The sequence below is a fragment of the Misgurnus anguillicaudatus genome, chromosome 3 (genome assembly GCF_027580225.2).
Source record: "Misgurnus anguillicaudatus chromosome 3, ASM2758022v2, whole genome shotgun sequence".
NCBI lineage: Eukaryota > Metazoa > Chordata > Actinopteri > Cypriniformes > Cobitidae > Misgurnus > Misgurnus anguillicaudatus.
Window position 1 is genome coordinate 6,103,906 of NC_073339.2, and position 13,130 is coordinate 6,117,035.

The 13,130-nt window shown below is 37.8% G+C and overlaps 1 protein-coding gene across 1 annotated transcript; it reads left to right on the forward strand.

Moving 5' to 3' along the window:
- Positions 1–157: 157 nt before the first annotated feature.
- On the forward strand, positions 158–12,740 carry nherf2 (NHERF family PDZ scaffold protein 2). The gene is made up of 8 exons (XM_055204288.2): positions 158–679; positions 926–1,258; positions 2,246–2,476; positions 5,450–5,686; positions 7,158–7,352; positions 10,786–10,939; positions 11,517–11,761; positions 12,454–12,740. Exons 2-8 carry the CDS (start codon positions 1,019–1,021, stop codon positions 12,667–12,669), a joined length of 1,518 nt encoding a protein of 505 aa, XP_055060263.2. The 5' UTR covers positions 158–679; positions 926–1,018; the 3' UTR covers positions 12,670–12,740.
- Positions 12,741–13,130: the final 390 nt, after the last annotated feature.

Consider the following 13,130-nt stretch of genomic DNA (forward strand, 5'->3'; position numbering starts at 1 on the left):
TACATCGAGATCACTGCTCCTAGATCAGTTTTGTATCTGTGAGTAATGTGTGATTTACATGAACTGATCCCAGATCTGCTTGTTTAAGCGATGTAAAGAGGAAGATTTCCGCATGGATATCTGTAAGTTATCTAACGTATGATCTGTCCGATTCGATCCCTCACACGCACAAGCGCGCGCAGCCGCGCACGCATTTCCCCAATACGCGCACACGCGCTTCTTCATCCACCTGTTCTGATCTCCCTCGATGCGTTAAATGCTCAGACAGTGTCAAAGTATAGTTAATATCAGATGCTGTCCTCGATTTTCGACCGAATTTGTGATTATTGATAACATTTATGTGCATATATGTGAGGAAAGTGACTGTCGGACAGAGGCTGGACTAAAGGAAGGGTCAAACTCTCTGGACTGTTTGTGGGATTCACATTCAGTCTTGTGGTCGACACAGAGGAGTGGAGATATTTGTACCACACAAAGGATTAAATCCAATAAACGCAGTGCATGATAAAGGTTTAAAGATTTGTGCGACTGGAAGCTGTGAGGAGAACTTTACAGTTGGATTATGTGACTTAGTTTCGACGTTTAATTTTTTTATTCGTTTGTTTATTGTTTATTTTATTGCGAACGCAGGAAACGGTTAAAATTCGTGAAAGGAAAAGCGTTAAACGCGAACTTTAAGGTTGGATTGAATTTTAAAAAATATATTTTTATTTTTCTTAGTTTTACTATTATTATTATTTATATATTGTGAATGTAGCGCAAATAAGATTTGTGCGACGGAAAGCGTTTAACGCGAACTTTACGGGTTTCTTTTTCTTATTCAATTGTTATTAGTTTGTTTACTTTCAAGTATATTTTATACCTATATGCCTACAAACTGTTTCAATTTTGCTATTTTTATTTTTTAACAATTCATTAAATGAAGGTAAACTCGCAGACTCAGCATGTGGAATAAATGCACAAGGAAATGCCAAAATATTATACGCCAACCTATGCCGAAATATTGATGTTGATGTGAATGGAAATGGCGAACACTCTGGAGAGGGAGATTTTGGAGCGGGAACTCCGTCCACGCTTGTGTTATTTAACTAAAGGAGATGGCGGGTATGGGTTTCATCTTCACGGGGAGCGCAGCCAAGGAGCGCAATACATCCGCAAGATCGAGCCCGGTTCCCCAGCGGACCTGTCCGGTCTTAAATCGGGCGATCGGGTGGTGGAGGTGAACGGGGAGAACGTGGAAGGAGAAACCCATCAACAGGTAATAAATGAGGAGAACCTGATGAACAACTTTTGTGGATGCATACACATGGGATGCTTCTCGAAACTGATCTGAATACCTAGACAGCATTGTTTGTATGAAGCGGGAGTGTTTTAATACACACAAAAAAGAAACGGTTCAGTTATTTGCTTAAAGGTTCCTGTTGCGCATCCCCCAAAATGCTCACAAGGATACAGCTGTAATCCACATTGACGTCATAGTGTTTGTTTAAAACTGTATCACTGTATGCTAAATAATGTTTGGAAAACACCTCAGGTTTGACCTGAAAACAGTTTGGTGACTTACCCTCATCTACCACATTTACTATAGTAACCAACACTACAAGTGTAAGTTCGAATCTTAGGGGACATAATAAATCATAAAAGCATTTGCCAAATGCATAAATATACATTTTACTATGTGTGTTCTCTTTTTGGTACTAACATGTTCTACCCATTGTGTTAAAGAAACCTTTGTTTTCAGCTGGTGTCTTATACCTCCCTTACCTTGACACAACAAGTACTTTTGGAATACCATAGTAGGCTTACAGTAAACAGATGATACTTTGGCATGTACCATATACTGAATGATTATTATTTTATTCTTAAAAGTGCTTTAAATTTGATCCAAAGTGACTTTTTTGGGGCGGTTTCCCGGACAGGTCTTATCTAAGTCCCAGACTAAATGTCATTGTTTTGTCTCAAGATGCACACTAGTATTGTTTTTTTTTTTAAGATTTGTAAAAACTACTTAAATGTCCTAATATAACTAAGGCCTATTCCTGGATTAATCTAAATCCTGTCCGGGAAACCGCCTCATAGTGTATTACATGCTATGCATTATTATCATTATGTGTGTTCTCTGGGATCAAACCCACAACCTTTTGCACTGGTAACGTAATGATGTATTACTGAGCTACAAGAACACCTTTTCCCAAAACATATATGTAGTATCATCATTACATTCATTTCTCTCTGGGTCTGCCAGGTTGTCCAGCGGATCTTGGAAGTGGACCACCGCACCAGGTTGCTGGTAGTAGACCGGGTCACAGATGAGTTTCTTAAGTTTCACGGTCTACCGTGTACGGAGGACAGGGCGATCGAGATGGGGTCTCTCTCCTCGCGATCCTCCGCGGCATCCTCACCCCGCGCCTCCCCTCGAGACTGCGCCACACCTACATACAGCAGGCAGACCTCAGAGGGGATTTTAATAAACAAGGTAAAATTACATTTAATGTATCTTTCAAGCAAAATCAATTTTCAACTTTTATGCATTTGGCACTCCACATCATCAGTGTGGCTTGTGGCTATGTGAAAATAAAATGTGAAAGTATATTAATTTAGCTTAAACTTTAATATAGCCCATTATGCTGGGATTTGGTTCCCCAACCAATACAAAAATTATTTAAATGTGAAAGAAGGCTATAACAGATTGGATTGGAAGGGCCACTATTTTCCATATTCAAATTTATGGTTGGGATGTAGGAATTTTAAGAGGAAATTCCCCCCAGAGACCCCAGAGGCAGTGTGCTTAATTTAGATCATACTGTAAGAGGAACTTTAAGGGGCGGTTTCCCAGACAGGGATTAGCTTAAACCAGGACTAGGCCTTAGTTTAATACGAACATATAACTAATTTTAACAAACATGCCTTACTAAAAACATTCTTGTGTGCATTTTGAGGCAAAACATAGGGCAGTGATGCATTTTAAGATATGTCATTGCAAGTTGTTTTCAGTTTGGACAGCTCTTACGTTATTTTAGTCTAGGACTAGTCTAATCCCTGTCCGGAACACCCCTAAATGTTTATAGAGGTACAGAGGAAAGATGAAATAAAAAAAACAGAGTAAATTATAAAAATAAACATATAAAGCTACAATATAGGTTTTATGGTGTGAGTACCACAGGTCAGTTTGGCTAATACGGGCTTCAACTAACTACTAATTTAATTTAGTTCAGAAGTGCACTTGTGGTAGAGTTCTATCAAATGAATGCCAATTGGTTTGGCATTTTGTTGTAATGTAGATGCATTCCGACATGTTGAAGAGCTGTGGTCAAAGTGTTTAAATCTTTGTGTTTAGTGTTTGAATCATTTTAGTTGACCATTTTATTGCGGTATTGCCGGCATTGTCTCTTAACAACAAACAGGAACACACACATTTCTCCCAGTTTACGAAAGATCAAAGTTATTAGAAACTAAACTAAACAAAATGTGTTTGATTGTGTTAAGAAGATCAGTAGAACTGCGACGTCACTTTAAATCAACTTGTTGTTGTCAGTGCCTAGAACATTCTCTGTTTACTGTTCAACACACAGACTATGAATTTTTTTACACCTTTGCCAAAGCCGCTAAACTAAGATTTTACTTAGACCAAAGTAATCCAGGATCAATTTAATCCATGAAAAGATGCTTGTTCTCTCTCTCTCTCCCCCTCTCTGATGTCTAAATGTCTTGATCTGTTCAGATCAGGGAGGTAAGTCTGTTTCTTGAAACCTGTCCAGGTAGCAGATGGAAACAGGATCAGTACCAGTAATCTATTGTTAAGGTGTAGGTCTACTAATTGTGGTTGTGCACAACAACCATCGAATAGTGTTGGACATTTACTAACCAAAACAGCATTCAAGTCATTGGGTCTCATTTACTTAGCATGTGTATGTGCAAATTTGTGTGTGAAATTTGGGTACAAACGTTTTACAAACAAATCATGACTTAACAAAAAACTTTTCATACAAAATTTCTTCTAAATGTACGAAAAATTCAAGAACAACTTATACTTCAATATGATCATGTATTTTTTGCTCCAGTGACAAACTTTAAAAACATTTCTGTGGACAAGCGCTCTGGAAAGCCCTTATATGGAGCTGGTTTGGGCGTGTATTATGTAAATTACCAACGTTGTGCATGCTCATTCAGAACGTCCACATTGACTAGCTGTGGGTTCACACCAGACGTGTTTGAGGCATCAAATTTCACGTCTACCGCACGTAGTTGGACGCTTGAACATTTTGTACTCGCTTCATTCACGTGTGAAAGCCGCGCGTGAAATTCTAGTCATCGAGACATTCACGCGGAAATTTGCGTCGTGGGAGGGGCTTCTGTGACTCCGCTCGCTTCCTGTAAGTACGTCACTACTAGAGCAAGCTCCTGATTGGTTTACGCGGCGCGTTATTCCGTTTTTCAACTCGTGTGTTTTTCGCATCATTCGCTCAATTCGCACAAATTCGAAACCTCCAGACACGCATCAACACGTCTTTACAGTGACCTAACATTGAAATCATTCGCGCTTGACGCCTCTACAGCGGCTGGTGTGAACGCAGCATTAATGAGTAAAAGAACAAATTCATATGTGTACGAACATGTTGTGAATTAGGTAGAAAGTTTTCGTGAGAAGTTCAAATGTGAAAAGCGTATGCAATTATTAGTGAATGAGACCCATTGTGTCACATTGTACAGTATTGTAAGTATAGACTATTTATAAACAAGCTATTGAGTGTCGCTCTCTGTCAAGTAGCATCAGGTAATAGGATTCATTTTAGCAAATTGGTTTAGTTATTCAACGATTTTTTAATGCATTGTGTATGTTTATTTAAAAAGTTTTTATCATAGACTCAAAAAAATATGGACAACGCATCTCCATAGAGTTCCATTGTAAATAATTAAGCCAAAATGGCTGCTGACAACTTACGAAAATGGCTGCTGACAACTTACGCCACAGACATCATTTGAAGCCAGAGTCTGCGCAGTAGTGATCATGATATACATTGAGTAAATTCCAAACAGTGTTTTGCACCCTTGAAGGGCACTTCGGGAATTAACACTTTTTCCCTCACTCTATTCGCAAAGTGTATTTTAATCGTCCACGTATGAGACACTATTGCGCAACAACAAGAGTTTACACATCAAGAGTTCTGATCCGAAGAGTTAGAACATAGTGATGACCACTTCCAATCGGAATTATACCATGTATAGTTTTTATCTTAGCAAACTACCTTTTCAGCGTCACTTTCCCAACACTGTTAATCAGTTAAGAAATCAAACTGGACCTACTGAACCCATTTATGTTGTTGGTTCTGTATGTACCTGTGAAGTTTCCAGATCTCCAGTGAATTGTGAGGGATTCAGTGTTGTGCTAAATGTAAATCCCGATGTTTAACTGTATGTTCTTATCATGTATTATTTCTGGTTTTGTCAGAGTCCCAGTGCCCCTGGAGGAGTGTTAAATGGCTCTCCGCTGTACAGAGCTCACGCTCGCCTGACATCATCTTTGTACCTGTTGCCCTCCTCCCCTTCTGAACCCAAAACTGCATCCTTTGAACCCAGCACTGAACCACAAACTGAACCTGACACTGAAGACAACGTTACAGACAGTGCCGAAACCAGCACCGACTTCAGCTATGACCACACTCAACAAACAAAAACAACCACAAAGGTACTTAAAAATTAGTCACTTAAATGATAATGTATCTATTTATTTCATTAAAGGTCACATAAAAAAGCAAACTGATCAAATTACTACTTTGCAGTAACAGGGTTTGATATTCTACATAGATGTGGTCTCTCATACGTCCACGAGCAAAGCTCCCTCCCCACTCCAATAAGACAGCCTTTTTGTCTCTCTCACTCTCGTTCAGTCCCATTCCGTGTGACCTTAATTCTCATTTACCTGCTTTTTGTTCACATACTCTATTGGCAAATAACCTGGTGTCTGATTTCTGGGTATTTTCCCAGAATTCAGTGAGTGTTGTGTATGTATGTTCTCATTGAAAGCCCAGTAAGATTGGATTAACCGCTCTGTCACCCCCAGGAGGTTACACATATCTTGTGTGTTGCAGGTTTTGTGTGTTTTCGGCTGTGTATGTAAAGGCGAGGTTATGCAGTCACTCAATCCCATGGGATACAAACAGACAACACCCTTGTATTGTCTTAGCACAGGAAGTGACACGCTCTCTCACAGAATGTCCCTTATTCCTGTCGGGCGTGTTTCGGTTCTTGAAGGAAATGAGCCAAGGGTCACACACACATGCGCGCACGTCCTGGTAAATGACAGAGAATTCGAGAACGTGACCGTCTTCAGACAAGTGCTACAAAATGCAGACATGTGCTCCTATATAGCTCAGTGAGAATATAGCGGTCGTGGGTTCGAGCCCAGAGAACACACATATGGTTAATTATGTATTTCTTGTATGCACTGTAAGCCGAATGGCTAAACATAAATTCAAAATTCACAGTCTGCGCAACGTTATGTTTGATATTGTATCATTTAAGTAAATGAATAAGAAACATAGAAACACTGTCCTTAGAAGGCGCTAATCAAAGGGGCAGGGCGTACACGTCATGATAAAAATTAAAATATTTTTATTTAAAACTACTAAATAAAACTTAATTTTGAAGAAACTAAGACAGAAAATGAACTACTACTAGAATACTAGATTATTAATTAATTAAATGTTTTTACCTCCTAGTTAAGGCGGTTGGGTTTCCCAGTTTGGGCGGGCCGCCCGAACTGAAAAGTTCTGCGGGAAACCCTGAGTTAGTGTGTAACGTTGCTGTTTGCGAGTGTACAACGTTCAAAGCGAGTGTACAACGTTCTGATCCTTTACGCCTTCGCACAAGTATACAAATGCATCCAGTTCTGCTTTACACATCCAATCCACTCTGTTTTGTTATGAATTGCATTTAATCACTATTCAAAACATAACAATGTACAGTATGCAATGAAGTCTTTAATTAATTTATGCTTTTTATAGAATTGTTTGTTATTGACATGTTAAAGACCAACATGTAATATATGAAGTAAAATTATTACAAACTTTCCACTGTTACTATTCTTTTTCATGACAAATTTCCCCAGAGTGTGAGAGCTTTATGATTTTTGATCACATCTCTTGTGCTCTGTCCAGGTGGAGATACTATCAGAGGGGGACGTGGTAACCAAGGACCTGCGTCCACGCTTGTATCACATGACCCTGAGCGAGCACGGCTACGGCTTCAACCTGCACTGCCAAAAATCTCGTGCTGGCCAGTACATCCGCTCCGTGGACCCGGGCTCCCCAGCGGAGCGTGTGGGATTGAAGCCAAAAGATCGTCTTATCGAGGTAATTGCATGAGGCTTAATTAGCCCAGATTAGCAGCACTGGATTAGATTACATCGGATCAAACTGCTTTTGGAGTCAGATTATTAAAAGAGAAGGGAAAAACATTTTGGAAGTTGAACGTTTTGTCGGCTTTGAGGAATTGATCCTTTTTTAGAGCAACTGGTTTGTTTTAAGACAGAAAATGTTTTGAGTTAGTTCAATTTAAAAACTATTTTACAGTAATATTTTTAAGTTGAATTAACTCAAAATTTGAGAGCAACCAGGTAACTAACTTTTTTTAAGTTGAAACAACAAATCTTTTTACAGTGCAGGCATTCTTCATAATTATAACAGACAAATAGTGACTGACAAGTACAGATTATAATTATAATGTTATTTTAAAGGAACAACAGCCATGGAAAAATATCACACTATTTCAGTTATGTTTACTGGACAAAGTTGGTAAGTACAGTACACATTTCTCTCTGAGATATTCTGGTCCACCCTTCAATTTCTACACAAAAATAAAATCTGATCATTTAAAAAGCAGCAAATCTCTCCTTGAGATATATATATATATATATATATATATATATATATATATATATATATATTAGGGCTGTCAAAATTAACGCGTTAATAACGCGTTAACGCAAATTCATTTTAACGCCACTAATTTTATTAACGGAGATTAACGCAACGCGCAATTTATGTTTGACCCTTGGTCCAGCCCATAGTTGAATGAACAGAGACGCAGACAAATGTGACTCTCTCTAAATGAGTAAAAGGTTTTCATAGAAATAAGAACATTAAGCAAATCGTCTACCAAATCCAATGCTCTAAATGCTCGTTGGACATCTGATATGATCTTTATTTATACGTCTGAGAGGTGTAACGTTACCGTCCTCCTAATTCTTAATCTAATACAAAAATGCGTCTCAATTCATTTTGGTTTCGCTTTTATGCATGACTTAGAAAATAGACTGCAGGACTTGCTTGATGTTAAAAGAGACATTAAGAGAGATAAAGTTCGGTACCTGATTAATGTTAAAGAGTTATTAAGAGCGACAAGACTCAAAAGCGATCTTCCTTACGGTGACTGACTGACATCTGAAGCGCGTGCACACAGACGCGCAAGTGCGCGACCCGGATATATAGACATCTACACAAAATTACAGTTTTACAAATATCTGTTTTGATAAGAATTCACGCAGGTAGGCTCTATAATCTGTTATGTTTTAAGTAAATGTTTGGTTAACCGTTGGGTAAAACTATCTGATGTGTAACATTATATTAGATCACTTAGATTTTAAGCAGTCTGTCTCAATGTCAATCAAACAAAAGGAAAAAAAGTTGAACATACATTGATGATGTTTTTGCTTTGTGTGTGCTAAATCTATTAGTTTTACCAGTGATTTTAAGGTATTGATGTGGTAATATAATGTATGGATGTGGAAATTTTTGTGGTAATTTGACTCTTTCAACTTCAAAGACGTGTAGTTCTGTCATATTTTGTTATATTTCAACAAATCATGCATTGTTCTATGTTTTAATAGAGAATGTCAAAATATGAACAACTATTTTTTTTAAATTTGCTAATTCCGACTCAACTTGCCAGCACAGGTCACAAATGATGCAGCAGCAAACAAAAATGGAGAAAGAAAAATTTTCTGAAAAGAAAATTCATATACAAAACAATGGCTGGTGATTCTGTTAAAATGTAAACAGGCTGTTGTTAACATACATTTGCATAAAGCATCTATATATGTATATATGATTAGAATATTAAAAACCTGAAAAGTGTTAAATAAGGGTAAATTTAGAATGGATAAAAATGTGCGATTAATTTGCGATTAATCGCAGTTAACTCATGAAATCATGCGATTAATCTAGATTAATTTTTTTAATCTATTGACAGCCCTAATATATATATATATATATATATATATATATATATATATTTTTTTTTTTTTTTTTTTTTTGAGGAATCAATCATGTTTGTAGCACAAAGGTTTTTTATAGGTTTAAAGACCCAACTGTTGGGTTATTATACCCCATGGTTGCATAACAACAACCCAACATTGGGTAATTTTTAACCCAGCATGTGTTCTGTTCAATATTTACCCATTATGGGTAAAAAATAAACCAGCTATTTTTAGAGTGTGGTTGTTTTAGCAAATGCTACTAATAATTGCTAGTCACTGCTAAATCCCTGATATTTAGCATATATGGTGCAGTTTCTCGGACAGGAAACCGCCCCATATTGTTTAAGCTCTGGAAAATCTTAGACTTAAAAGAACTTTATTGTCTTTATTTTAAATTGCACATCGTAATTTCATAAATGATCTTACAAAAAGAAAATTTCTAAGATTCCTCATTTTAAGGTTAATATAAACATATACTTGAAATAGTCATGAAAGACGTCACGCTCCATATGAGAACGTCATCAAACAAACAAAAGTCTCTCCTCCCTTCCTCAGATAAACAGAGGAGATCAGGAAATAGCGCAGGCTTAAGGTTTGTGTACCAAATTCTGCATTTTAGCAGGAACCTACACACCCAAAACTATTATTAGTCAGATAAATAGTTGGAGAACAAGAGAAAGTTGTCAGATGAAAGTTTGTGAGTTATGACTTTCTTCAAAGAGAGGAAGAGGAACTTCCTAAGAAAGTGGAACAGCATTGCGCTCCATCTGCTGGTCAAATGCTACATGTATGTTGTACTTCACATTTAAAGCCACAATATGTACGTTTTTTTTTTTTTATAAAATATCCCAAAAGTCACAAAAACCACGCAGACTGTGATATATGTAATGCACTTATCCCAAAAGTAACCAAGGGTTTGTAAATCCAGACAAATTCATGTTTTAAATAATGGCTCGTTCCTTGTCTCCCTTGTAATAGTTGCCTTTTTAGTGACTAATGGGGCGTGCACATCAAAACTTTTAAATGCGTCTGAAAACGCCTGGATGACGCAGAATCCCAGCTGTTTCTTCAGCTGAGCACTTTGGTAGCCAGTTGGTTGCTGTGGTAATGTCCCGCCCCCTCTACTGTGATTGTACGGCTGTGTGAGAACTGACATTGACGAGCGGAGCTTTTCACCCAAAGTTGAATATTTTTCAACTCTCTGCGCTCAGCGCTAAAAAAATGCAGAGCGAAAACCGATAGCTGCTGGCTTTTTTGAAAAACGGTGAGCTTCCATTGAAAACAATTGAAAACATGCGCCGCTGCAGGCGTAAAAGCTTTGGTGAACACACCCCCTTAATATCTGTGCTACTTCCGTGAAAATCTATATATTGTGGCTGTGTCTTAGTTTTCAAGTTGCAAGAATATATTTCTGATAATGATCGGCCTATTTGGGGATCCTCGCATTTGTCTTTGAAATCCCCTACTCTGATGTTAAACTATATATAGTCTACGAATTGGTGGATAGTCGATTTCTTTCTGATTTTCAGGTGAATGACAGAAGTATAAAGGGTCTGCGTCATGCTGAGGTGGTGGCATTGATCAAAGCGGGTGGTAGAGAAACGCGTTTGTTGGTGGTCGACCCTGACACAGATGAGCTCTTTAAAAATCTGGGCATCACCCCAACGTCTACTCATCTCAAAGGTACAGCACAGTACAGCGTATTAAAATTCATACACTTTTAAAAACGCAGGTCAAAAAGGGACAAACTCAGCTGTTGGGTTCAATTAACCCAGAAACTGTATATATTTGACCCAACAATGAGTTAAAATAATCATTGCATAGGTTAAAGGAGAACCCTTTTTGACGCAAAGCTGGGTTGAAAATAACCTAGCATTTTTTGAGCATCTGCACAATTTTTTGCAAAAAGTGCGAGACAAAATGTCCTACAAAGAATTCTGGAGAAGTCCACCACTTTAAATTTACCAAGATACACAAACACAGTTATCCAAGTGCTGCCTATTTATATAACCTCACATGACTAGCATCACGTTAAATATCATATAACGCTATGCAAACATGAAGGATACACTATGCAAACATCAGTAGAGCTCTATGCAAACACTGACACTATACAAATGAATTACTGTTCATAACTATGTGGAATGTGTGACACATAAATGTCTATGGAGAAAATGAAGTAAATGGCAATGGTAAGTTGTTTGCCCTTCACTTAACATTCATGTTCGGGTTTTCCCAAAATGTTCATTTTTTTATACAGAAGACTGTGTGGATGGGCCAATAATACAGAGTACAGGGGCGAAGCTTTCAAACACAGTGAACACCGTGTCTGCTTCACCTGCCACAGACATCTCCAGGATCTCTCCACCCATCATAAACATAACACTGACCGATCCACCGATTACAAACGGCTCTCCACGACACAAGAGTTACGGAAGCTCCTCCTCCCATTCCACGTTATCAGAAATTAGTGCTGAACTGACCAGTTTTGAAACCAGCAACAAGGTCTGTGCGTGTTTATATGCAAGCACTTTGGGTAACACTTTACAATAAGGTTGTATTAGTAAACATTAGGAAATGCATTAACTAACATGAACAAACAATGAACAATATAGTTTTTTAGCATGTATTAATTTTTGTTAATTTAAGTTAATGTCAATACAGTTATTTATGTTAGTTCATGGTGCATTAATAAATGTTAACAGTTACAACGCTTGATTTAATAAATGTATTATTAGTAAATGCCGAAATTAATATGAACAAAGATAAATAAATGCTGTAGATGTATTGATCATTGATAGTTCATGTTAGAAATACATTGTAATTTTAGACATTTTGAGTAATTGCCAACAAATTAAAAGCATTTTTATATAGAATGCATGATTAATGTTTTACGGAGCCCCTAAGGGGACATGGAGCAAAAATTAAATAAAGTTTAGTTTTGTGTGCGCACGTGAAACAATCGCGTTTGGTTTCGTGCGCGCACGTTCTTGTGTTCTTCATGTGATATACAATACAATAAGCCATGCTATAAGACAGTACTGCTTTGAGTTTAAAGATGTTTTTATTTCAGCAGTTATCGTGTATTTTATCACGTCGGAACCCTCTATATTACGATGAAGACCTCAAACACCCATTTGATCATTTCATTGAAATGTTAATGCATCCGAATTTAAAACTTTTGCTTTTTTCCATAGGTCACTGATTCTGACCATTACTCCAGCGATGAAATCCATAACGTTCACCGAGATGGAAAATCTAAGCAGCGTCTAGCAGACTCGTTTAGTGAGAATGGTCTGCATCTTAGCCTGACCGCAGCGGAGGCGAGGCAAAAAGCCATGGCCAAACGAGCCAATAAGAGAGCGCCCCCTATGGACTGGAGCAAGAAACAAGAAATCTTCAGCAACTTCTGAAGGAACACATCTACAGTTTTCATTTCTGCAAAAACTGAACCAAAGAAATCTTTATTTTAGATCTTTTACCAGTATGTGTGTTTCCTGGGAACTAAACCCATTAACTTGGCCAGCTACCAGCGATCTCTGCCAGCTAGAGCTACAGAAACTTGAGATTAACAACTTTTCAAGACCGTCAGAAACACTAAGGGAAACTAATATCTGTTTGCTAAGAACATTTCTGCTTTTAAAAAGTCACAGCTATCATAAATAGGTGAAGGACATTCTCCAATGTTATATGGTCAAAGAAATGGAAGACAGATTGGAAATGTGGTCTGGAAAGTTTTGGGTTTGGATTCAGATCGAATGTTATGTTATGTAGGCTACAAAACTGAAAGAAATGTTTCTGACAGGCTCTTCCCAGACAGCAGACGACTCCGGGCCAGATCCGCACTGAAGTCAGCAGCTCCGGTGCAGTCTGG